This window comes from Syngnathus typhle, linkage group LG20 (genome assembly GCF_033458585.1).
Source record: "Syngnathus typhle isolate RoL2023-S1 ecotype Sweden linkage group LG20, RoL_Styp_1.0, whole genome shotgun sequence".
NCBI classification, from domain to species: domain Eukaryota; kingdom Metazoa; phylum Chordata; class Actinopteri; order Syngnathiformes; family Syngnathidae; genus Syngnathus; species Syngnathus typhle.
This window is the reverse complement of record NC_083757.1, coordinates 515,861-542,276: the sequence shown is the minus strand read 5'-3', so window position 1 is coordinate 542,276 and position 26,416 is coordinate 515,861. Positions and strand designations below refer to the sequence as shown.

General features: G+C 47.9%; 1 protein-coding gene across 5 annotated transcripts; it reads left to right on the top strand.

Moving 5' to 3' along the window:
• The first annotated feature begins 775 nt into the window (after nucleotides 1-775).
• Nucleotides 776-21,269, top strand: gatad2b (GATA zinc finger domain containing 2B). 5 transcript variants are annotated; one of them, XM_061267321.1, is made up of 11 exons: nucleotides 776-921; nucleotides 15,670-16,051; nucleotides 16,218-16,347; nucleotides 16,435-16,566; nucleotides 16,639-16,773; nucleotides 17,344-17,502; nucleotides 18,592-18,964; nucleotides 19,359-19,561; nucleotides 19,637-19,744; nucleotides 20,266-20,476; nucleotides 20,562-21,269. In XM_061267321.1, exons 2-11 carry the CDS (start codon nucleotides 15,675-15,677, stop codon nucleotides 20,696-20,698), a joined length of 1,965 nt encoding a protein of 654 aa, XP_061123305.1. In that variant the 5' UTR covers nucleotides 776-921; nucleotides 15,670-15,674; the 3' UTR covers nucleotides 20,699-21,269. The 5 variants fall into 5 exon arrangements, with proteins under 5 accessions (XP_061123305.1, XP_061123306.1, XP_061123304.1 ...); XM_061267322.1 differs by lacking the exon at nucleotides 776-921 and adding an exon at nucleotides 13,658-13,810; XM_061267320.1 differs by lacking the exon at nucleotides 776-921 and adding an exon at nucleotides 13,854-14,123.
• Nucleotides 21,270-26,416: the final 5,147 nt, after the last annotated feature.

Here is a 26,416-nt window from a genome sequence, read left to right as displayed (position 1 = left end):
GCATCGCACCACTGTGGCGATAAGTTGAAAATAAATAATGAAATACTCCAAAGTAGGTCAAGAAGTCCACAGGCACTTAGTCGGTTCTGCATCTTGTTGGGAACATTATCGAAAGTGCACATGTAAAATTCCATTAGCGGTGTATTTTTAAATATGGAACGTATACAAAAGTAATGTTCACAAAGGGATAGCCACTCCCACCTTCCAAAGACGTTTATTGTCAAGGTTAAATGTATAGTGTGCTGCTTTGTTGATCAACATGAATTTCCATTCAAGTGTTTTTCGTGCATGTCACACACAGGTTGACTTGCATTCCATGGAGTAGTGAGTCCACTGCACCGGAGAAACGAATGCTCTCAATCCATCATCCATCTGCCCTCCTGCTCTTGGCTTCTACGTTGATGAGTGGGAAATAAAAGGCTACATTTCTTTGAATGCGCTGCATTGGTGTTCAACCACTCATGTCGAAATCGAAAGGGAAATGCAGGAAAGAAGCCGATCCATTTCCGACCATTGCTATCGTGTCATTCGTTGCTTACGTGAACATGGCTCTCGGTGAAGCCGCAGACAACAACACTACTATCAGCCAATGAGTGGATTGGCTGAGTCCGCCGCGGAAATGACTATCCAATGAGATGTCCGCAAGCCTCCGCCACACGCGGCAGACACCCAATGACATTTCGAACAGGGCCAGGGCGACCAATCGGACGCCTGTGTGGGCCGCACCCGCGCGCCGTGCTGACCAATGAGCTGTCTCTCGGGATCCACGGAGGGGGCGATCGTCTGCTAGGCCCAATCATCGGTTCAGTGCCGCCTGCCGGTGCCGGGGACTGGTGGTGAGAGTCATCCGCAGCAGCCAGCGCGTCAGGACGGGAGCGCGAACCCGGAGACGGTGCACACTGAGGCGAAAGCGACACACAGGTGAGACCGAGGATGCGAACGCGGCCAAGCCGGAGAGGAGCTGCTTTGACACTTGGTATGGCGTTGGGCTGGATGGATGGATGCCTGGATGGATGGATGCATGGATGGATGGATGGCTACCGGTGCTTATGCTGATAGACAATAGAGCGCAAGCAGGCGAGCGAGCGAGCCTTTGCTTAGCATTGCTTTGCTTTGCTTAGCATTGCTTCGCTTTGCTATTCATTGATGCGGCTTGACACTGACGTGCGGCAGCCGTCGTCGCCTCGAAGCGTTGACGTCCATGAAAAGGTCTTGCTTCTTTCCGGATGCTTGTTTAAGCAAAAGCCCCCCCAAAAAATCCAAAGCCAAAGATGTTGATTGCTTGCATGCTTTGTGATGGAAACGGAATGCCTCCAGTCCGAGCTCTTCATTGTTTCATGCGGAGTCTCTTGGGGTTAACCGGAGCCCCGGATCCTGCAAATACTTCTTAATGCTCGTTTAAAGAGCACCGGGATGAGATGAGGCGTTTGAATGGTTTAATACAGGCAAAGCAGCTTGAAGTGGCGGATTAAGCGCGTTGGCTGGGGAGAAGGCCGGCTGCGGCGGCGGCGGCGGCCGCTGCTCCTGCTCCTGCTCCTGCTCCTGCTCCTGCTCCTGCTCCTGCTCCTGCTCCTGCTCCTGCTCCTGCTGCTGATGGCTCTCAGCAATTAGGAAGGAGGGGGAAATACGAAATGAGACTCAACTGGGTTCATATGCACCTACTAAATGGCTGCCTGACATCTTACTGGAAGGGGGCAAGCGATGAATGATGCCGGCCCATCGGTTCCCAGAGTGGCGGATAAACTAAGCAAGATGTATGTGGCTTTAGAGACCAAAAGGGAATCCATATTAAATGAAGTCTGCCCATTATTGTGCACTTGAATGCAGCTAGGGCTTCACCTTTGCTGCTGCCCAAGTCAAGTGGATGCTTCTATCGCGTCCAGATCACTTTTGGCAACTTTATCTTTTGGTCAATGTATTTTTCTACGGCGGCAAACGGACAAGGATTGCTCAAGTTGACACCTCCGATATGATTGTCATTGCTTTGTCACTCCTTGCCGTCCTATCGTTTCCTAGCAGCTGCTCTTTTTCAACATCAAATGGTCACTTCCTTATCAATGGAAAGCAGCACAACCTTTGGTGGGTGAGTGCAAGCAAGAACTAGAAGTTGCACACCATCATCCTTGTTGCTCGGTCTGTGTGAATGAATGCTTCCTGCTGTTGAGGAGAGTGAATGAACTGAATGAGTATTCTCAATGATGGAGTCTTTTCCTCTTCTCAGCTCGGCACCCCTGGATTTTGCGCTCGTTACCCAATTGTGTCTTGTACTAAACAGTCATTACAGGGAGCTGCCTGTTCAGGTAACATTTGACATTGATTGCATCCTGACAAGTTACAACTAGAACAGCTTGACCATTGTTCTCCATTTGATGTGATGTCATGATTATAATTCCCAACGTGTTCTATGGCAGTTATTGCCCCTTTTATTTGGAATCAGTTCCAATCGGTACCGTTTGCTTGTAAACCACAGCAATGTTTCCATGCGAGACAAAATGGACTGGACTTTTCAAGATTGTCATTTGAGGTGTTGCCTGACTTTTGTGTCATGATGTTGGATTAGTTTTCCATCTGCTGGATTCTTCAAACCATAATACAACCCACACTCCTGTCCTTTGAAGAAAAAAAAAGATTGCCTTCCGCCATGTTTCGTTGCAACGTGGATGCTCTATTGTTTGCCATTTTATCGTCAACAAATCTAATGGAAAGACCCACTACTTACTCATTTCCTTACTCTACGCGCCTTTTCATTTTTGGGCTCCAGAAGTCCGGACTCGTCCCATGTATTTGCGGGTGTATTGAACATTGTGCAGAAAATCAAATCACCGTGTTGTTTTGCAAAAGATCGAGGGAACTACGGCCGGCGTAAGGCAGGCTGGTCGTCTGAGCGACCACAAGGTTGCGCAATCTTTATGGCTTTGTAGTAGTATAGGCAAAGCGTTTCCAAAAATAAAAACGTCAGCAATACAAAAGTGGTGTTACTGTAAGCCAGTGCTTCTCAATTATTTTCTGTTACGCCCCCCCCTAGCAAGAAGAAAACTATTCGCGCCCCCCCTCCCCACCGTGACTATCCTAACTTGTCTTGTAAATCGTAAAATGTTGCACTGTCGCAAACGTGACAGAAGTAACAATGAGAGCGCCACTGCCCCCTGCTGTAGTAAACGCGCAATTACACTTTATTCTAGTACTGCCAAAAGAAAAGCCTGTTCCCCAGGGTCACACGCGCCCCCCCAGGAATAGCACCGCGCCCCCCAAGGGGGGCGCGCCCCACTATTTGAGAAGCACTGCTGTAAGCTAACCCCAAACGGAAAATGTGCCGCAATTGTGTTCCAGTAGCTGCAAGGATGTCCCCAGGTGTCCTGCTGGAAGTCCTTTTTTTTTTTTTTTTCCTCTGCAAGGCATCCTGCTTTTAATAACCACAAACAACAAATGGGCATTTTTTGTCTTGATGCGGTTGCTAGGGGTTTGTTGGCGCTCTCTTCATTTGGATATGCTTTACAGTGACAAGGTAGTCCATGCTTTTTTTGAATGACCCTTCTGGCAATGTCTGCCTCATATTGTCTTTTGCGCAGTTGAAATAGGCTCGTATGGAAAAGAGCTATATTGTGGTCATTTGGAGACGCAGATATGCTGAGACAAAGGCTTGGTGGAGGGAGGGAGGAAGGGAGGGAGGGAGGAAGGGGAGGGGAGAGGAGGGGGTGTTAGAACATGTTCTTCTGATTTTCAGCCAGCCACGAGTCTGAATTAATGGGCCAGATAGCAGCGTAAGAGAGTCTTCTAGATGAACCCTTCTGACCATACCTGTCCAAGCACTTTCTCATCTAAGCGCTGTTCACTGTGGTTAGCGCTTGTAAGTGAAATGTGCCCATTTCACGTCCAAAGGCCCACCCAATGAGGCGGCGGCGTGCGGTTCGCAAATGGCCGTTGATTTAGCCATGAGCGTTAGCCGTTCCAAGTGCAGATGTATCAGCCATGTCACCCAAATACACGACGAGTGCTTTGGCGCTTGTCACGCGGTCGTCGTGGCTTCTGCCGGTAGCGCCGGTAACGAAAAGGGCGCCGTTTCAAATGCAGATGGCCACGTCTCGCCCCTGTAAGCCGAGGCCCGATGGCAAATCGTACGCAGCTTTTTGGCGGCGCTCATGCTAACGAGCGAGGCGGCGGCCTCGGGGCGACGTTAAAGGAAGCATCTTGTCTCTGCAGTCGGTCGGGCGCTTGACGAGGAGCGAGAGCGCAATGTGTGGGCTGGACTTGCACATCCGTGAGCTCGCTAACGTTGGCAAAAGCTCCAAGAAGGTTGGCTGGCGTTCCGAGTCGGGAATACGCAGCTTCACTCTTTATGATTCGACGTACGGAAAAAGATAGCAGGAGATGACCGTACCCTCACGTGGAAATAGTGGCGTTATTTTGGGCGTCGTTTCCAAATGTGTTTGAAAATCACACTTAATTAGAAAGCTCATTTCATATTAGGGTGGGCGCTCATTGTTTTGTATGATGTCAATGAAAAGCGTGTCAAGCGTTGGTTGGAGTGAGAGGGGAACTGTTTGCTCCCGGGCTTTATTTTTTTTTTTTTTTTTACTTGTCCGAGTAGAAACGCTTCAGCAGTCAGCAGCAGTGCAGCTATGACTAATCCAGTGGGTGAATAAGCAGGGTGCAGATCATTGCTGCATTGCTGTGCAGCAGCATTTAACCAGGCACAAGGTCACCTCAGTCAACTTGGAGCAATGAAATCCTTCTAATGCTCCCTCGCTGGCTGGGACTGGGACTGGGACTTGAAGATTTTTTTTTTTTTTTGGTCTCAATATTGTTGTCCTTGGCTCTTTTTCCGCACTCGGTTGAGTCACACACGCAGGTCTAAAAGCAAGAAAGTGATTATGTAATGTGCATGTCAGAAGCATGACTCATAAAGTCCCTAAATATGAATCAAGTAGGCCGCCATTTTCTATCCGTGAACAAATGATCATAGTATCTATGGAGATCATCCGCTTCCTTAGTTGCTGTTTGTTTTGACGCACGAGGCAAAGCTACTTGACTGTGACGCCAAGCAGGGCTGGCAAATTGAATTTTCAAACTCGACAGCATTTGCCCCACCTCGACAATTTGTATTCCGATTGATTCATGAATCACTTGCGGTAGATATCCAGTCTGTGGACAGTAGATAGAAAAAGTTGAAACGCGTTTCATTTCAGTACTCTTTCCACTGTTTATGTAAACTTCATCGAGAAGGCAAATGAAAATAAACATTTGCGATAACGAGGCTGCAAAAGTGTGCGCCCCCATCTTCTAAGCATCCAAAGCATCTTTTCTTTTTGAAATGATTGTTTGGATCACACTTTTCAAATGATTTTGGGGTGTGTGGAATTTTTCGCTCCAGCGTCTGTATGTGTGTATTTTGTTCTTCCCCTTCCTTCTCTTTGCTCCATAAGCTCCAAATTGTATTGTTGCTATTTCTCTCTCACAGAAACGTTAACCTCCGTCCAACATGTAAACATGGGCGCCGAGCGTAACGAGCCAGCGGCATTGTCTTATCGTACTTGCGTGTGACATATTTCTATCTCTGCAGGATATTGATGGTTCTATTGGCCGCCCTAGTTGAAGATCTCTCCGCTACCTCGGAGTGGCTGGCTCTGACTAAATGTCTCGTGTTCCCGCTGCTTCCCCTTTTTTTTTTTCTCCTCCTCTCATTTGGCTGGTGGAACAGTGAGTGCCCCACCCTGTGGTCTGAAGTTCTGCTCTCCCTCCTCTGTCAAAATGCCAGCTCTTCAAGGAAGAGATTTTCCTATTTCTGCTATGAAAACACAGGGCCACTGCTCCTCCCTCCCCTTTGCCCCTTCCTTTCCTTTCCTTTCCTTCCCCCCCACTCTCTCTCCCCCTCTCCGTGTGACGACCTGACCACTAACAGCTACGTATTAAGAGATGATTCCATACCCTGAGGTTACAAACCGGCTTAAACTGGTTCAGTGCGTTTTGACTGCACTCTCTGTCTGCAGGCAAAAACAAATAAATTGTCCAAAAATTAGGCAACACGATAGATACTCTTGCCGCACATTGTCTGACGGTACAAGCGGCGTGCCCGACTCGTCAAAATGTAGGACCATTGTCGGCTTATTGATGACGTAAGGGGGTATTTGACGCTTTCGCTCGACACGTTACTTAGCGTTGCGTGTTGCGACGCTTTTTTTTTTCTCCTCATTTTTCGCCACTTCAACACAAAGCACTAAATGGTACAGTATGTAGTACAGGAAATGACACACCGAGTTGCGTAAGAATTCATCGAAACGCCATTGCTCTGAATTCTCAACCCTTTTTGTGATGTCTCGCTTACCTTTGGACGTCTTTTTCTTTCTTTTTTTCTTTCCTTCTTGGTTTCTTAGTCATACGCAGAACTACTCGAAGAATAAACCAGAGAAGCACAGTGGAAAGAGTTGTCATTGTTTAAGCAACGCTTGCAGAATTGCCTTAAAAGACAACATGAATGTCTTTTATGAAAGAAGCAATCCATTTTGCAATGTTTTGGCTTATGACTTGTCGTCTTTTTTTCTTTGTAACAAGTAAAAGGTTCCAAATGAGTTACTGCAGTACTATGCACTTTACCTTTGCAATAATGTTGAAATATAGTTGTTGGACATTGTTTTCATCCCTTTTGAGGATTGTGAAAGGGCAAAGGATCTGCAATGAAAAGGCTTGGCTGTCAGCATCTGATTGATATGGCAATTGACAATAGAGGAATGGCTGTATGATTTCTCCAACAAGATGCGAACAAGGTAATGCGTGCAAATTGAATGGAGGCGCTTCTATTTTTCACCAGGTGAAAGGGACCAACCAGTACTAGCTGCACTGAGCACGACTATCGCGTGACTATCAGGGGAGCAAAGCTTGCACATTTAGTGGCTGTGCAAGACAACTTGTTGTGCTAATTGACTGACTACGTTGAGAGTGATGATGCCTTTGTCTCGCTCGCTTGGAAATTCTTTCAAGAATTGAGAAATGACATGTTGTGTCATACAAATTCTCTTTAACTTTGTGTTACGGACTTACAAATGCTAGCTTAATGCTAACATACTGTAGATGGCCAAATGGAATAGTGTCAATAAGCTGGTAGCAGAAATCAAATCATCCCCCAAAAAGTCATTCATTCGAAATGTAAGGCTGATTGAGTTCAATAGTGCTGCAAATTCGACAATATTACGATACAGCAGCGCCTCAAAATGCAACTGCGGGAAATAAAACGCGTAACCATCTTTTTGCACCTCGTAAAAAACGTGACACATTTTATGCAACTGCAGCGCCGACAACAGAAATGTAAATTCATGTTTTTACACTAGCGGCAGCCTACTTGTGTTTTCGCCGCTTTTATGATGACAATAGAAAAGATTGTAAAAGGCTAAATAAGCATGGTCTTGATACTGACTGTATTTACATTGAAATCAGCCTCCTCTGAAGTTCAAGAGTGGATTGACGAGTCCGGCTTGGCTCAGTAAAATCCTATCTAATGGAGTCGATTTCTGCAATTTTTTTTGATCATCCTCTCATGGAGCAAAGCAGGCCAGGGCAGGGCATCTTTAGTTTTGGTTTGTGTGTTTGTTTTGGCAAAATTGGAGGGAGCTTCATTTGGCGCTTTTCTTTGGGTCCGCAGCCAATGAATAATTGAAATAGCCGGCAGTTTGTCACTTGATCAGTCGTCGAGTCAACAATGAGCAACAAAGAGGAGATGCAGCAAATGACGCTGAAGTCAAATGGTCAGCCATCAGATTAGCGGCGGCGGCCGGCCGCTGATTGATTTGGAACGATTTGGGCTGTGTCGGATTGCGACGCGACGTGGATGAAGACCTCTGCTGTGCGTCGCTATGAGATAAAGCAGCCCAGACGCTGGCTCGGCTTCTTTCACTTCCTCTGCTCTTTGTCTCCAACTTGGCCGTCACCCCTCCTCCTCCCCGCCTTCCCTCCTCCCCCTTTCGTGCACGCAAGCACGCCCCCACCCCTCGGGCGACAGCAGAGCAGGAATTGATTAGTGGCACCGCTTAAAAATAGACGACTAGTTGTCATAGCAACGCCCACAATGAGCTGTTGTCTAGTTAAATAAAGAGCATCGTTGTGTCTGAGCAAAGTGGAAGGTGTGTGCCAGTGCGCTACGTGTGTGCCAGTGCGCTTTGCATTCTACGTGTGTGTGTGTGTGTGTGTGTGTGTGTGTGTGTGTGTGTGTGTGTGTGTGTGTGTATATTCATGGATGGCAGGTGAAGGTGGAGGTAATTATCTCGCTGCGGTTCTGCTCCACGTGACTTATGTACGGCGCCAAGTCTCTGATGGCTTTGGGCAACGGGAAAACACTTCTCAATAGTCATTGGCTCCGAAGCCGCATCACAATCATCAACCGGCGCTCGGTCCACAGTTGCAGCCCTTGTTGCTATGGGCGCCATTCTGATCGGCCTCATTAGTGTCAAGTACGAGTGCGTACGTATGCGAATGGCTAATATTGCTCATATTCCCGACAGCCTCGTCCGTCCGTCCGTCCGTCTGTCTGTCTGTGGCCAGCAAGCGCCCGGCGGGTCTGTGTGTGAGGATGCTTTTTTTTGCGCGTGCCTGCACATTCAGGTATTTGCTCCGGAGATGCTGGACCGGCGGCCAAGGCGGCCACCGCATCCTGTCGGCACGCGACAAGTGCTTTTTGATCTGGCAAGTTTTCAATCAGCAGCTGAAGCGGTGTGCCGTTATCCCGTAGGATTGCGTACAGATGAGCGACACACTGCGGCACTTTGCCGTCCGTCACACCTGAGCGGCGGCGGCGGCGGCTGCGGCCAGTCGGCCTCTCAGCTGTGTACTGTTGCTGAGTCACACGAAAGAAAAAAAAGATCGCAGACAGATGGTGTGACTGTCAAACCCGTGTTGTGATGCTGTCAATGTTATGTTCAGCTAAGCTTCTTTCTGTTTGGCCTTGCAGCTCCGGTGTACAATAGCAATTGCTGCTAGCTAATGCAGTATGACCTCCATATTGCAAAGCCCTATTCCAAAATCTACTTTGATTTGGGACACTTGTTACCTTGAGATTATTTGTATTTTGATGACATTTTCCTGCGCTGCTCTGGCAATTGCCCACGTTGCTCGTGATGGCTTTTAAGTCCGTATTGGGTGAGGGTCAAAGGTCACAAAGGTGTATCCCTCACATTGTCATCATGTTCTCTCCCCCCCTTTTTTTTTTTTTTTTTCTCCTTGATTATGAAGTACTGGGGCTCTCCTGAAGCGTCACATGATTGTTGACAGTTCACAATTAGCATGTTTTTGCCTGTTGTTGTTTTCTCTCAAGCTAATTGCTAAGTCATGTACAGCCAGCGAACTCTTGAGAAAGCTCCAGTTTCCTTTTTGGAATTGTCAAACTACGAATGCGGAGCATCGATGGCCAACGGTTTTGTCTTTGCGTCATGTGGCTCGTAAAAAGCCGGAGAATCTCCTCCACACTTTGGCGTCAGGTGGGAATCCTTCTTCTATGCCAGCCCCTGCTCCTTTTACAACAAAGTGATGCTCGTAGCAATGGCCGATGCTTTTCTTTCACCGCTTTAGCACGCTGGCACTGGGTCAGTGGTATGGCACTACTTTGCTTCAGCACAGGGACACCTTCCTTCCTTCCTTTCATCCTTCCTTCCTTCCTTTCTTCCTTCCTTCCTTCCTTCTTTCCTCCCTCCCGCCCTCCCCTGTCCACCACAGCACTTTCGATATGTCATCACTTGTACTTTGAGCTGTAAATTGGAACAGATGACACAGGTGTCCAAAGTGGTGGAGGGAGCCTGAGGTCGCCGTATTTGAAAGAAGCTCAAGGTAGCTCGGATGCTTTGCGCCATGGCACATTTTGCAGGCACCAAATGAAATCTTACTGGAAATGGCAAACAAACCTATCTGCCTTTCAGAAAAGAAATAGATGGTGCCTATAATTCGGGGGAAGCCAAAGGCACATCAAAGTCACGCCGTATGTGTTGGGACAGACAGCACATCCTGAAAAGGGCTGGTGCAAAAATGATGGATGGAGACCAAATAGGTGCGAGAGATTCCATCTTGCCATGAGCTTCAAATCAATCCTCAAATTGGGAATCTTAAAATGGCCGACTGCCGGGACGTAAACAAGCAATTAGCTGCTGCTAGTTCAAGGTAAATAAATAAATAAATAAAAGGACACGAGCGGATAAAGGATTCCATTCCAAACTTTGTGACTCATTTAGAATTGTTGTGATTGTTCCTATTTTGCGGAGCTTATCAATGATGATGATGATGATGATGTAGGAGGAAAGATGACAACACATCCTGGTTGGATTGTTGCATGCATCCAGTACTCCAGCCCACTTTCAAAGGCCCGTGAAGTGGATGAGCAGCACGCACGCACGCACGCACACACGCACACACACACACACACACACACACGCAGGCAACGCTTGCACCAGGTGAAGTCAAGTGTGCTCAAGCGCGCCGCCACCTTTTGTGTGTCACCAAAAAAAGCAGCATGTTGCACAGGAACTACTATAGCTTCCAAAAGAGTCCTTCTTCAATTCTCAGTTTGGCTTTTACGACCGACACGGACGGCATTATCGTCTCGGCTATTGTTGACATTGACACCCTGTTCTAACTGGAACTAATAAGTAAACGCAAAGTGCCCATGAAGCCCAGCCTCCAGATAGCATCATTATTTGGGCTCATCTCATAACCCGTTGATTGTGTTTGCCACGGGATCAGACACAAAGGAGATGCCCCCACACAAAGACATACTGTATTGCTTTATATATTAATTTATTTTATATTGAAGGCACAAAATACAACAAACATCCCTTACCCTATTTGACCCGCCGCTGCCGCTGCCGCCACCGCCACCTAAAGCTCTTTGCTGAACATGACCTATATGGCGGCGGAGAATGCAGTGCGGCTTTCGCGCTGGCCTATATGATGATGATGATGATGCTGCTGCTGACTGTTAATCGGAGGCTTGAGGCATCTCAGGGGATTTGGCGGCCATCTTGTGCATGTCATCGCAGTCAAACTTGGGATCTTTAATTGGCCACTTCTAGCTAAATTGGCCACCCAATTGAAGGATACAGAGGAAAAAAAAATCGATTTTTTTTTTTTTCTCTTTTTCTTATCATTAATTTTTAATTGAGCTGAGAGGTTTATGTTGTGTTGCAATGTCTTCCAGCACTGCCATGCACACCAGAACTCTCCATGCAGTCTATAGTAATGCTGCAACATTTCATCTTGGACTTGGCAAAAAAAAGGGTGTTGGCCATCTGTCTGAAATGTGGCAAATTTACGGCCGTAATAGGACAACTTCATGGAGGCTGTCTTTTATTGATTTGTGTATCAATGCAAACAGGCTTTTTGTACATCCGCCACTTTATGGCTGCTTTTTATTGATATTCTCACAATCTACTCCATGCTCCCTGAACATGGACTAGATGATTGCTGATCGGGGGAAATGTGCTTGTTTACCCAATGGATTCAGTTAAACGGATTTGTACTTTCTTTTTGGAATTATATACATTTTGGAGCATGTGGATTGCAATTGTCAGCTTCACAGTTATAATTATAAAAATAATATATATCTATAGATATGCCCGATGTTCCATGGCGCAAAGCATGCCCGAGTCCAATCTGTTTTCATCAGTAACCTTTTTCTGATGTATTAACAATGTTTTAAGTTACATTTGAACTTTTGTGGACTCTAATAGAAGCTTAAGTCAAACTCAGCTATGGTATATCTCTAAATAAACATGCTCATGAAGATTGAACATAAAACACTGAAGCATGACGCGGCTTACTTTGCAAAACAGAAACGTTCTTGTTCCTTGAGCTGTGAGAACAAAATGGCATTGTTTTACTTTTGCAGCCCTGAACTTGGGAGGTCTTCCCAGCTTGTCCTTGACACATCACCTCAGCAAAACCTTTTTCTTGCATGCTGTTCAAGATTTCTTTTGCTGTCAAACAATGTATCCATTGCTTGGCATTTTTATAAAAGTTGCAAAAGTCTTCAATCTATTTTGGTGGGACCGGCATTGCACTTCAATTTGAGCACAACATCAGGGTGGGTGGAGTTCATTTGCTTTGGGATATTTCGACATGACCAATCCATTTACCGAATGATCCGATCATGGTTTGTCATTGCTAAAAAAAAAAGGCATGCGTAAGACACGAGGCCTGATCAAAAGATAGATCTTCTCACTGGTAATGGCTACATTTGAATACCTTCAACCATGTCATGTACTGTGCTGCTTTTCCAAATCATTTTCAAAGCTCGGATTTGGATTTCACCTCATCACTGGAATCCATCAGTACACAAATGCAAAAATGCCTAGAATAGGAAGACCTGCTGTAGTCATTCATTGGGTCAAGTGGTGAGGTTTTACAAAACAAACAAACACTTGGATGCTGGAGAAACAGAGGACAAGAGTCGGTCGGTCGGTCGGTCGGTGTCAGGCGAATGAATATTAACAGTCCATGAAGGCATCATATTAATGTCGGTCTGGGCTGGCTGCTGATTGGTGGATAACTAGGAAGTGAGTAAGCCTCTGTTGACAATGTTTACATTTGAATCGTACTACTGTTACGCAGCCCGACTGTGCGAGAATACAGAGGAAGTAAACAAAGCAGGATGACTGGAAATGTACTGTGCAGTCATTTCATAAATCAATTGCTTGCTTTATTTTTGGTGGTAGGCACTTTTGTCATTGTCGTATTTAAAGAGCGCTATTGGCTGGCTTAAGCCGGATTGACCCCAGCTCACCCGTGACCCTACCAGGGTGAATGCAAAAGATAAACACGCCTGCTACATTAGCCAGCTTAACCTGCGCAGCAACGTTATTCTCCACTGTCACTCCCCGCTTTCAAACAGTTTGCCTTTTTTAGTGTTTTGGATTCACGGCCACAGCAGATGCCCACGACCAGCAAACGACAACACCGGAAGGAATAATTGCATACATGGAGGGGGGTGCGACACTCACTCAGCCGGTGCATTTCAAAGTTTGTTGGGTTTTTTTGGATTATTATTTTTATTATTTTTGGCAGAAGGTTCGCAAGTGGAGTGCCATACATCTGGCCGGGCCCCTGCGCTTAAGCAGATGAAGCGAGCCGTTGAAAAGCGAAAGCTTCCCTGATGACAAACCAGGGATGGAGGTGGTGGCGAGGCAGAAGGCGGACTGGGAGGGTCGGAGTTGCATCAGCCAAATAAATTGTCGTGATGCAGACCATGCGTGAAATGAGCAGCAGATTTGCAAATGGCTCCGTCAGCTGGCACGCTGCCCGTGTGCCGTTGACCACCACCGCAAGACACCAGGACAGGGGGCTGATCTTTGCCATTTATTTCCCAGGAAGGGCGCCCCGGTTCAATTGTGCGGACGACATTTTAGTAGCAGCCATCTGATCAACAGTCAGCGCTGTGGATAGAGAATGCCGTGCCTGAGTGTGTGTGTGTGTTTGGTAGGGAATTAAGATTTGGCATTATGTCAGAAGAGAGCTGCCATCCTTGTCTCCTTTTTACCCGTGTGCGCGTGCTTGCACGCAAAGCCATGCGAGGACAGCAAGCGCAATGGGGGGAAAAAACTTGCATGTATTGTATTGTGGCTCTATCACTCTTTTATTATTTTTAATAGAGCCCCCGCCCCCTCCTCTCCTCTGCCAGCACAGTGTGTGTGTGTGTGTGTGTGTGTGTGTGTGTGTGTGTGTGTGTCACACATGCCTGCGCGCACATGTCTACACACCGAAAGTCGGCGGGCACTCCTGATTGGACCGTGGAACGCCAACAAATGAAGCCCTGAGCCGTGGCTACATGTAAGGGGCCCTGAAAGTAAGCATGTGTTTATTTTTACAGTCAACCAGAGGGGGAGGAAAAGACGAGTGGTTTGAGGAATTGGGGGAGGGTAAAGAGAGAGAGAGGAGCAGGGAGGGCTTTCTTTGTGGTACTATACAGCTGGAACAGAGCAAGGGGTTACAAAACGCTGCCGTCTGTCGGAATGTTGCACGCTACGTGGATGTCTGGAGTCTCCAGACGTCCTTTCTCTTCTCTTTTACCACCATGACCTTCTCCGCGCACTGTCGCCGCCGCCGCTCCGAGGAGTCCATTTTGAAGATGGAGAGGTCTACCTGCGCCACCCGAACCTGTGATTTAAAGACAAAAAGTAGCACCGTGTCGGTCGGTCGCTCGGTCGGCCCTCCCTCGACCCCCCCCCCCCTTCCCCCCTGCCATATATGTGTTTTTTTTTTTTTATTTTCTTCCAAGCTGTGTTTCTTTTTCTTTATTGCGTTGGCCTGGCACAGTGCCCAAAGGCGGAGGGAGGGCGGGAGAGGGGGGGGCTGGGCTGGGCTGGGCTGGGCTGAGTGCATGGCGGTGGGAGGGATTATGAGACAGGATGGGTGGCTGGGTGGGTGGGTGAGGTCGAGGAGAAACAGGAGAAAGAGTGTGTGTGTGTGTGTGTGTGTGTGTGTGGCTTGTGTAGCAGCTGACTGAAACAGTCATTATATTATGTAAAGGCAGGCGGTGGCAGTGGCGATGGCCGCCAGGAGGAGGCTTGGGGGGGTGCCAGTTACTGACGTGCAACACAAGGTCGTCCCTGATTGGCTCATCAGCGCCATTCTCAGTGGCGCTCATTAAAGGTGGAGGGAGGCTCAGCAGAGAGAGCGCCAGCTTCTTGTGTTTTTCTCCCAGCAAATGGAGGCGAGCACCACTGCGTCACAAATGAATTGCTAGTAACAAGGAAGGAAGGAAGGCTTTGTTGTGGAATCATTCACGAGGAGAATGTTGATGCCAGAAAAAGTCAAAGGAGGGCAAAGTGAAAAAACAAAAGCCATCACGATCGATCCATCGATGGATTGGGGCAAACCATGGAATGTATTGATAACACTGTCATTAAAAGCTATCGACTGGCAGCAGCAGCAGCAGCAGCATCTTCTTTGACCTGAAATCTAACCCTTTGTCATGGGATCCAGCTAACACTTACTATGTCAACGTAAGGAATGGCCGTTTGGCCGCTCGAAGTAGCTTGGCCTGAATGCCACTGTCTGCTTGGAGGTTCATGTTGAGCCCCACTTCAATCCCAGACGAGCACATTTCAAACTCCTTGCTCATTAGCTTGCTGTTATTCTCGATCGAATTTGCCACGTCACATCATGGGTGTTTGTTCAAAAGGGACGTCCTATGTATCCTTAGGTGCCATATTGGCGAGTACAAGTAAGGGCATTTTCCCTCACAGCGGAAATCCCAATATTCATCACTGTCGAGTTCAGAGTTCCAAGCTATTATTAGCACGCTCTATTTAACCCACTTCTGTCTGAATGATCAGCTGCTCTGCTCGTAGTTTCTGATTATCCGTGATTTCTTACAGCGCAGACTGGAAATAGAACGCTTGCTTATACATGATCCCATCTTTTCCATTTACCAAAATGACTAATTGCTCGTTCAGACCGGAGGTTCGTTGAACTCTATTGTTCTCTTTGGAGGATTGTTTTCATCCGTCCGTGTCCGTGTTTGTGACTCATTTGGGCACATACTGTAAGGCAGGTATGCGGGCGCAAATTGTCTGACGCGACATGTCACCCAATACGAGAACGTGCCTTACTCACCGATGCATTTGTCGTCGTCGCCGTTGTCGTACTGCTCCAAGAGGGAAAATGGCTTCAAGGTGGCTCTCCTGTCCTTTCTCCTGGCAGGCGGGATGGAGCAGATGTCCGAGGAGGCGCTACGGCTGAACTTGCTGAAGCGAGGTCTGGAGTCGCCCAACGAGCGAGAGGAGGCCTTGGCCAAGCGCCTCAAGATGGAGGGCCACGAGGCCATGGAGCGCCTCAAGATGTTGGCGCTGCTCAAACGCAAAGATCTGGCCGACCTGGCGGCCCTGGAGGTCGCCGGGCCTCTGGGAGAGGCAAAGGGCCCCGGCGCCAGCGCGCTCCATCATCAGAGCCTCATGGGCGCCGCCGCCGCTTTTGAGGAGAAGCTAAACGGCAGTCTGAGACTGGGAGGACACGGCGGATCCGGCAAGAATGGCAAAGAGAACATCCTGGACGAGCCGGTGGACATGAGTGCGGGACGCAGATGGTGAGCATTTCAGTTTGAAGGAGTCTTTGTTAGGCTTTTGAGCTCAGTGTCAAATGGCAAGTCTCCGTTTGGGAGTCATTGAAATTGCCGGCCGGCCGGCCGGCCGACGGGACCGAGAGCGAAGCCGACGGGCCTTTTCCTCACTCGCTCTTTTTTTGCCACTCAGCGACGCCGAGCACGACAGACGAACTCCATCCCCGGACGTCATCATTCTGTCCGACAACGAGGCGTCCAGTCCCCGAGCGACGCCTCGCCTGGAGGAGCGCCTGAGCCATGCCAACCTGGACATGTTTAAGGTAAAAGTGGTCAAGTCGTTGACTTGATCTTGCAGCGATAAGTCATCTGCGTGGCACTTTACAGGATCAAATGTTTGAATGTTGCAGGGTAAGACGGGAGAAGAGAGACAGCAGATGATCAAAGCTCTGAGAGAGGAGCTGCGTTTGGAGGAGGCTCGCCTGGTGCTGCTTAAGAAGCTCCGGCAGAGTCAAATGCAGAAGGAGAACGTGGTGCAGAAGGTCAGACGGAGGCTTAGCGTTTCTGCCTTTGGGACAACGTACTTACAGACGTGTCTGCGCGCGGCGGCGCAGGTCTCGGTGGTCCAGAACGCCGCCGCCGCCTCTTCCGGCCACTCTCCTTCCATCCACGGCTCCTCTGGACTGGGGAAGCTTCCGGTACGGCCGGGCATGCACAACCCGGAGCCCCAGAACCTCCGGACTGCACAGGTTAGTACTTTTCTGCTGTTAGCTCCATAGGATGAGGTGGTTGGAATGCGTCCTCGCCATGAAAATGCTGGTATTTTCCCAAAATTGATGCTTTACGATTGAACGCAACACATAGTGAGGAGGAGGAGGAGGAAAAAAAGCTGGAGCAACCTCAACCTTTGTGTTTGTCTCAATGACCGTACTGTACCACTGCCTTACATAATCATTTGTGTATCTGCTTTAGACCATGTGATGGTAATGAATTTCTCTGAGTGCGTGTGGGAGCGCTAATGAGCCCATCTCCTGCTGCAAGCCTTTGTTCTTGTAATATGTAGCCCTGCTCCTCCATTACATGTTGAGATTGTATTAAATATTCAGCGCGCCCATGATGTGTGGGTGTGTGTGGTGTCTTGTCAGCTCGTTTTGTATCTACTATGATGCACCGCTTGCTTGCTTGCTCGCTCGCTAGTCGATTCATCAAGCACTTTCTGCCCTCTGCTGGCCTCTTTTGGTATTGCGTCACCCTACAACTCCATCCATACTCCCGTGTCAAAGTATAGAGGAGAAACTTTGAATGTTCCCTTTGGGCAGGGTCACACGGTCATCAGGTCGGGAGCCAACGCCAACCTGGCACCGATGCTCATGTCCCAGCGAGTGATCGCCCCCAATCCTGCCACGTTGCAAGGACAGCGCCTCTCCAAACCTGCCATGGGTCGCTCCAGCATGGGCAACGCTGTTAGCTACCAGCAGGTAAGACTGACCTGAAAAGTGTTTACAAATCAGTTATAAGGTTAACAGCATCATCAGGTGGACTCTTTTCATTCTGCTCAAAATCCAATCAAAATGAAGAAGTCCTATTTAAATTGCGGCAGTCATGATACTTGACTGGCGAGCAGTAAAATGAGAAGAGGGAGTGAGTTGACTAGAGCGCCGGACGCCCGCCCTCCTCCATCGTGGCTCCTCACCGCTTGCTTCTGTTTTGCGCTATCAAGACAACTCAAGATCCTCGGGAATACGGTGGCGTGAGGTGAACTTTGGGGTCGCGGAGCAATGTCGGATCCATGCCAGTGAACGTATGCAACAGGAACTTGGTCATCGACCTGTGCAAATTTTGCAAACATGCCCAGAAGAAGTTGTTGACTTGGATTGGAGCCGTAGTTTGCTTTTCTTTAGCGCCTGCAAACGTATCCAAGCGCCCCTCAAAGCGGAAGGTAACAATAACTGGCGCATTGTTAAGTGCTTCCTTTTGGCAAGCCGCATTCATGCTAGAAGCGGAGAACAACTGCAGCTATCTTCTCAGACAGACAGACAGACAGACAATGTTTTTGTCGGGGTTCATTCGAGGTGGCGGCGGCGGACCTGTACTTTATCTTCAACGTTTCCTTGTGACGTGAAAAGTCACCCCAAACAAAAAAATGACTTCTTCACTTTGCCACTATTTTCTTCTTGTCATTTTTTAGGACCGTATCATTGAACCCTTAATTGCGACGCAAACTTGTTCAAGCAACTGACGAATCTAGTGAGCTGTAAAATCCCGTCACTTTCAGCAGACAATCAGGTTCTTATCTTCGGCGCCACGGATATCACAACGATAGCTATATGCTTTACTATGTGTGCCGAGTGTAATTCCCAAGGCATTGTATTCTTCAGCTCATTGTCCTATTTGCGTGCACATGTGGCAAAAGTACTCGCGCAAGCGGAAGCACACACCTCAAAGTAACCAGCCGGTCGTGAAGAAACCGGACAAATGAAAAAGTTTAGTACTGACATTTTTGTATTTGATACTGACAAGCGCTGTTATTATTGAGGCCAACCAATGTTTGCCTTTGTCGTGTGCAGGCCAGCCAGCAGGTGGCGGCATCGCAGCGGTCTGGCTCCAGCGCCATGTACATGAACCTCGCCCACATGCAAGCGGCGGCAGCGGCGGCGGCGGCCAGCGGGGTGGCGGGCAGCCTGGGCGGAGCTTCGGCCGTCAGCCCGTCCAATCTGTCCGGCTCTGCCAGCGGAGGGGTGAATTCCATGGCCGACCAAGCCAGCAGCCAGGCCGCTGCCAAGCTGGCCCTGAGAAAGCAGCTGGAGAAAACGCTGCTGGAGATCCCACCTCCCAAACCCCCCGCCCCACTCCTCCACTTCTTACCGTCGGCCGCAAACAGCGAGTTCATCTACATGGTGGGCCTGGAGGAGGTGGTGCAAAGTGTTCTCGACAGTCAGGGTAAGCCTGTCATGACCAAAGGAAATGACGCAAAGCAGGCAGGCGGGCAGGCAGGCTCCTTCTCCTTCTTGAAACTTAAGTCCATCGAAAAAGTGACCAATCTCCTTTGAATGCCCAATCCATTTCTTCTACTTGTGTTCATGGCCAGCAGACGGCGACATTACACTCATTTCACCAGCTCCTCCATTTTTAGCCTATTGATTGCTAAGGCGGATGGATGGATGGATTTTGGATGGATGGATGGATGGGTGGGTGGATGGATGGATGGACGGATGGATAGATGGATGGATGGATGGATAGACGGACGGACGGACGGTGTTTTTGGTCACTCTTCTGTCAAGACGGTAGTTGATATTAGCTGGCTCTAAGTCGGTGTTTCCACTTTCCCGGACAGGCAAGCTGCGAGGAACGCTTTCCCGCATGGAGCCTTTCTTCTGCGCCCAGTGCCGAACTGATTTCACCCCCCACTGGAAGCAGGAGAAGAGCGGGCGAATCCTTTGCGAGCAGTGCATGATGTCCAATCAGAAAAAGGCTCTCAAGGCAGAGCACACCAACAGGCTGAAGAATGCCTTTGTCAAGGCCCTGCAGCAGGAGCAGGTCAGCGTCAAAGCGCTTTGTTTGGTTAGACCTGCTGCCTGCAACGACACCAAACGTGTGATTCTTCCATTTCAGGAGATTGAACAGAGGCTGCAGCAAGCGGCCCTCTCGCCCAGCTCGGCCCCCAGCGGACCCAACGCCTCCAAGACTGACTCGCTGATCCGACATCATGCTCTGCGCCAGGTACGCGGCCTGGCCCGGCCTGGCCCGGCCTGGCCCGGCCTGGCCCGGCCCGGCCCGGCCCGGCCTGGCCTGCCTCTGAAGCGCACGCCACTTTTCTTTCTTGACTAACTCAAACCGTGTCTCTTCTAAGCACTTCATTAGTGTCTTCGGTGAATGGGGCCACGTAACCTACTATATATAGCCCTGGTAAAACGAGTTGGACATTTTTGCAAGACAAACCATTTTGACTGTGCTTCAAATGCCTTTTAACATGCAGAACAAGCTTTGCTAGTCAAAGCAACTAACGCACCTGCGTCATTGCTTCCACTGGCTTTGTCCGGTTCCTACTCCGCCGAGCAAGTTTTGCGTTCTGTTGTAATGCAAGCAGGCGGTTTAAGCCGGTTGAAACTCACCTGAGCAAGCCGAGCGCTGCGTTCCGCTACTGTTTGCGCGCAGCCCGCGGCAATGAAGCAGCTTAGCTTCACCATGACACTGTCTGGGCGCTTCACTGCAACCAAGCTTGCACTTGTTTTTCTACTCAGGCTCCTCAACCTCAAGCTTCCATGCAGAGAAGTCTGTCCAATTCTGCGCGGGGTGTCCTGTCTAACTTCGCCCAGGCCTCTCAGCTGTCAGTGGCCAGCAGCCTGATGGGGATGAGCGCTGCAAAGCACTGTGGCAGCGGCGGAAGCGGCGGCAGCAGTAGCAGCGGCAGACTGCAGCATGATAGCCGGCGCCAGATCTATAACATCCCAGGTTCGCAATTCTTTCCGATTATTTCATTCATTTTCGATTGTCGATTTTGAACAGGATGAACCCCCCCCCCCCTTCCCCTTCACAGGGTTAAATATCGCCTATCTGAACCCAGCGGCAGTCGGTGCCCACAAGAGCTCCACCTTAGCAGACCGGCAGAGAGAGTACCTGTTGGACATGATCCCACCCAGATCCATATCACAGTCCATCACCGGACAGAAATGAGCCCTTCTGAGGACACCCGAGCTGGGCCGGGCCGGGCCCTATTGCCCTATCGCCCTGTTGCCCTACCCCACATGGAAGCACTCCACCATCAGCCAATACCTGGCCCCGAGGCCCCGCCCCCTCCCCTTCCTCCCCTCCATCGCATGCAGTGCCTGTCCATGTGCCTACCTTCAACTGACCCATTCAAAAGTCACGCAAAGACAATAAAACGTCACCACATCTCAAATTCCAATTAGCATTGTTGCCATTTGTAATTCCCATTCTTATTGAAATGCAACTCCTTTTTTTTTTTTTCTATTATCCATTTTTTAAGTGTCATTACATGTTTCTCTGCTGTCATTCCTTCACATGAGGAAGTGACATTGTAGGCCCCCCCCCCCTTTTTTTTTTGGATGCTTGGATTGGAGTGTTGCTAGTAACAGAAGATCAACAGAGGGTGGTTACTATGCAACGTCGGAGCTTGGTAGTAAAAGTTCTACCGTGGAGGACGCAGAAATGTTTGGTTCCAAATGGCTACGATGGCACACACACCAAGCACACTGAGGACAGAGCATCCCTCCCTCCCTCCCTCCCTCCCTCCCTCCCTCCCTCCCTCCCTCCCTCCCCATTGTCCTGGTCAAAGTGACACAGCATCCATCATCCAAAGTATTGAATCCCCTCCTCCAACGCAAAATGACAGAAGTATCTCAAGCGATCAAACCTTTTCCTTTTGCTGGTCGGCGCTTTGCGGGTGGCCCAAATCTGCTCTTCTGTAAAACACGGACGGACGGACGGACGGACGGACGGACGGGACAGGAGTTGGACTGAGCGATGCAGCTCCATCAGAACAACGCACACTCCAGAGGAGCTTTGCAACTCTATCAGAAAACATTGAGGAACGAGGCTTAGCAAAGCGGATGCGATGACCCTTCTACTAAGAAGCCAAGCCAAGCCAAGCCCACCGTCAGTTATGCACAGACTGGACGCTTTGTAGCCAGCAGCTCAGCTCAGCTCAGCTCAGCTCAGTTGGTTTTTGGCGTCACATGTTCTTTCAATGTGAAAAAGGACTCCACTCTTGAAGGTGGAAGCACATTTTGTGCATCCTAACCAGATTCTGTACTTACAAATGTTGAATTCTGGTTTTTCCGTTTGTTATGTTTGGGATTATATTTTGCGATTGGAAAGCCGCCGCCACCCGAAACCTTCCCCAATCCGCCCGCCCGCCCGCCCGCCCCAATATTGCCTCTTTCTTTTCTTTTTTTGCGGCGTCTCCTCTTGAAACGTTGGCAGACCTGAGAGGTATTTGCCTTCGGGAGACGATAATAATCAACAAAGCTAAAAACAAAAAGACAAAAAAAGATCTGTAAGGATTATGTATAGATACCTAGCGTCAGAGGGAGAAAACAAAGGATGTGGATTATATCTTTTATGGGAGAGACATGGATCAATCATTGTGTGCATGTTGTGCGCACAAGTTGCCTCACTCCAGAGGAGCACTTTGCATATTTCCAATTGGAAAAAAAAACTTTTTTTTTTTTTTTTTTTTTTACCAAAACAAAAAACAAAAAAAAAAGGAGGAAAAGAATGTTACAATGAAGAGTCTCTTAAGGTCTGGAAGCTGGCTTAGGGCCTATCTAAGAGTCACAGCTTTGATGGTTTACCTCTAATGTTCTCGGGCTTGGTTGCTCTTGGAATGTTGGAATGTGACCTCCCTCGAGTTGCATGTCACTGCTCCCTCTTGCCGTGTATTAGAGCCGCCCGACCAGGAAGCATGACTACTTCGCCCAAATGTCTTCTTCATCCGAGTCTAAACTTATCCAAGCGGAATCCGAATTGGAAATCTGACGGTAGCAGGAAGGATCAAACACGGACGGCCAAAAGCTTTGAGTCTGACTGCCGAGAATCTTTTGGGCTGCGCGGTAGCGACTCGACTCGACTAGTGCGGTGTTTACTTTTGACATGTTGAAAAGCATCCACTTCCATCCCGTTGAGATGCGGCGGAGCGAGCCTGCGCCACAGCCAGCCACCTTGCAAACTCATTCTCTGCCATATCGCCATTCTGTTGCTTGCGCATTTCTAAACAGTAACATCTCCATCCCGAATCAGGAGGTCCTGTATATTGCAATGTCTTCCTGCTTCATCAACATATTTGGAATCGTCGTTCATATTCCAAGATTCTTTGCGGTTTAACATTTCCAAATGGATAGGACCGTAACGCCATCCAAAGTTCCGTGAAAATATCCAAGGAGCGATGGGCGTTGACCCAGGTTGGGATGGTGCCATGCAAGCATTTGGTGCAATGCTGAAGCAGTTGGCGCAGCTCTCCGAGGTCTTTTCCCAAGGCGGCGTGCTTGCAGGGCGAGGTGCACACAGCCAGCCTGCATATAATCAGTGTTCAAACATAGTGCAGGCAGTATTATTCCTGGAGGTGGGTGGACCAATTGCTTATGTCGATAGGTAGGATTTGGGATCCCCTTCATGTCTATTGAACTTGATTGTATTAGACAAGAGCCCAAGAATTCACATATAAGCAGAAAGAGGAGCCTTTTGAACATGGCTTTGTTTCTGGGACACTCGCAATGGGACCTTGTGGAAAGATTAGCTGGCTGGCTGGCTGGCTGGCTGGCTGGCTGGCTGGCCGGCCGGCCGGCCGGCCGGCCGGCCGGCTGGCTTGCTTGCTTCCGTCAGTCCTTTCTCTCAAGCAGTATACCTCCATTATGAACAGCACACTTTTCTTTTCTTATTTGCGGGTAGCAAAGTTCCAGCGACACTAGACATGGCACAGTCGGTCGGCCACGCTGGAGGTTTCCTTTTGCTGCGGTTCATGATGTCCTGATATGATTGGCTTCCGTTGTGTTGCACAGACATCCATCCCATCCATCAGCAACTCCTCCATTTCCGGCGTTGCAGCCGCGTGACGCTTTTGCATTGCATTTCCAAAATCCCACGGGGTTTTTGTTGAAGCAAAGCCAGACGGATGCATTCGCCCATCGAGTCCTTCTGTTTGCCCTTCCAGCGTCATTAAACAAAGGGCACTTTTCGGAGCGATGGTTCATTTGAAGCAAATGAAAGCGAAAGCACCCTTCAATCTTTTGTTGGCGTACGCAAACGATGTAGTCATGACTCATCTTTAAAGGTGAGCCGGCTGGACAAAGACGCACGCGGAAGCACTGCTCCACCTAGTTGAACTATTGCATTTTTCAACGGGGTGTGAGCAACTTCCATCCTTTGCATCCTCTTTTGCTTGAAGTCCTTACTCGTCCACCTGTCGGTAGCCAAATTGGAAAACAGTACGTTAAAAAACAAAAGTGACAAATGAAAAGAACAACAACCATAGCACTTAGTTTGAGGAGTGAACGCAGCATCGCACTTGTCGTTTGAGCAAATCAATCTGCTAGTCTTTTAAGCTAAGCTAAAATAAGCTCAGTAGTAAAAGCATACTTTAAGACCATTGCTAAAAGACTTCTTGCTTAATGTGAAGAATTGAACCCTTGCAGCCAGCCAGCCAGTGGTCAACACCCATGTATTCTAGTTGAAGCTAAGCTAACAAGCCTTTTCTTCTTTATCGACTTTCCTTATTTTGAATGTCAAGCCAGTTTTGTCGGGTGAACACAAACATATTCAAAGTTCATGCCGGGCAAACTTCATAGATTTGTGAATTTGAGCGCATTGCCTCGCTCATCATTTGATTTTTCTTCCTTTCAAATGGCAGAGAATACAGAAGAAATGAGCTCTATTTGTTTTGAAACCAAAGGCACTTCTAACGTTGATGGTTGTACCCCAAACTGATTGAGACAACAATCAACAGTGCCTCTGCTGCTTGCAGCCAAGTAGCTGGCGCACTCCATTTGACCAATCATCATGTGCGTAATTCATGGCTTAATCCATCGTTACGGCCATCCCGATCTTCTACACGTGGTGTTAATCATTCTCCATGCATCATGGCTGCCAGTCGCTTGGCGAGGATTCCACCAGTCTAATGGTAACGCAAGAGGGTGTGATGATGATGATGATGATGCTTGAACAATCCAGGCCGTGACTGGCTCACAGCATTCGAGTGAGAGGAAAAACTACCTAAAAGAAAAGATGGAAACTAAAGTTGACACCAGAACAAAATCCATTTGAACGTAGTCAAAGAAAAGAAATCCATTTTCCCTTTATCCAAACAGTTTCCCAGCTATATTTTCAGGGTCTTTTTTTTTTACGTCGGGGTGAGTTTTTAATAGCGCTCCCCGTTTGGTTTTGAAATTGTCATGCATCTCCTTTCTGCTGCCAAGCTAAAGTTCATATTTCCAAAAAGGTTCCTGTCTCTCTCTCTCTCTCTTTCTCTGTTTGCATCCACATGTTTGTATTTTGACTGCAGATTATTTTTTTCTCTCAAAAAGTCTTTATTTCTGCCGACTGAATTCCTCTTCTGACTTACCTTTACTTTGATTGCAGTTTAAAAAAAAGAAATAAACAAATGTATTGACTATGAGATGATAAATGACACGATATTTGCTAGGTTTGAAGTAATAATGACTTATTGTACATAAGCATTTTCCTCCCTTGTACTGAAAAAAAAAATAATGAAATGGTTGTATATTGTGTAGAAAAGCAAACAAAAAGCCATGAATATTGTGAAGCTTGTCATTTCGTTTTGTGATCACTGTGTATTATTGTGTAACAAATGTGCAAAATGTTTGGGATTCTCTTTTTCCTCCCCATTTTTTTTCCCCTCTGCTTCTCAAAATGGATTCCTTGGATGCATTTGATCCGGTTTAGTTTTTGAATCCAGTTGGCAGAGAAGTACACATCCTTTTTTTTTTGTTTACACTTGAAATCATTTCCTACTAAATTGCTCGGTAACACAACAGTACTGCAGATCTAACGGGTCATTTTTGAGACGGTTATTGCGATTTGTGTCTTATCTTTCAGCCCTGCTGCATGTCGGCGGTGTATTCAGGCAAATGATTTGAGTTGCTTTTCCAAAACTGCCGAACTGATGCAATAACATTGAAATTGGTACTATTTTTTTGCCTTCTATCAAGCAATTTGCCCGTTTAAAAAGTGACACGCCAATGTTTTGTTCAGACAAATGCTCTCAAGTATTTTCATTTCCCTGTTTTTCTCCCTTTCAAAAAAAGCGCTAATAAATGTCCTTAAAAGGACAAACAATTGGTAGGATTTGTAGTGAATGTGCCAAAGCACCCTAAAATGAACCTGCTGGCTTCAAATACTGCTCGACAAAGTTGCGCTGGACAAATGAGTTTCTCAAAGAGAAGCCACATTGTGTTAAAAGTGCGCCGACAAAAAGGTTTTTGTGTTATTTATTTAACCCAAAACGTTTGCACGGAAGCTCTGCGAAAAACTACTTCCACCCGCCCGTGCAGGGAATCATTTTGAATCCACTTCCAAGCGTTGGCATCGTGTTTGTATTGCTGCAAATCGTTGGGGAGGTGAAACACGATGAAATGAAGCAGAGGCTAATTTACGTCTTCTTCTTTTTTTTTTTATTGTTGTTTGTTTGCTTACATCAATCCTGAGCTTTTGCACATACTTGATATTTAACGGTCTTCAAAAAAAGTCAATGAAAATAATGCTGTTTGAATACTGCCAGTTGATTGACAATTATGCATTGATTGAAAAAATAAGCTAATTTTGGAGGAAATAACTTTGTAATATTTATCTTGCAAGCTATGTTTAATAAAGGTTGAAACAATTTGCTTCCAAGTGTGACTTCAAAGTCCTATTGGCAAG

Coding starts and splice junctions, on each gene's coding strand:
- gatad2b (XM_061267320.1), top strand. CDS start 14,039: ATGACCTTCTCCGCGCACTGTCGCCGCCGCCGCTCCGAGGAGTCCATT. Junction 14,124..15,669: donor TACCTGCGCCACCCGAACCT/GTGATTTAAAGA, acceptor TTCTCCTGGCAG/GCGGGATGGAGCAGATGTCC. Junction 19,562..19,636: donor AGGCCCTGCAGCAGGAGCAG/GTCAGCGTCAAA, acceptor CTTCCATTTCAG/GAGATTGAACAGAGGCTGCA.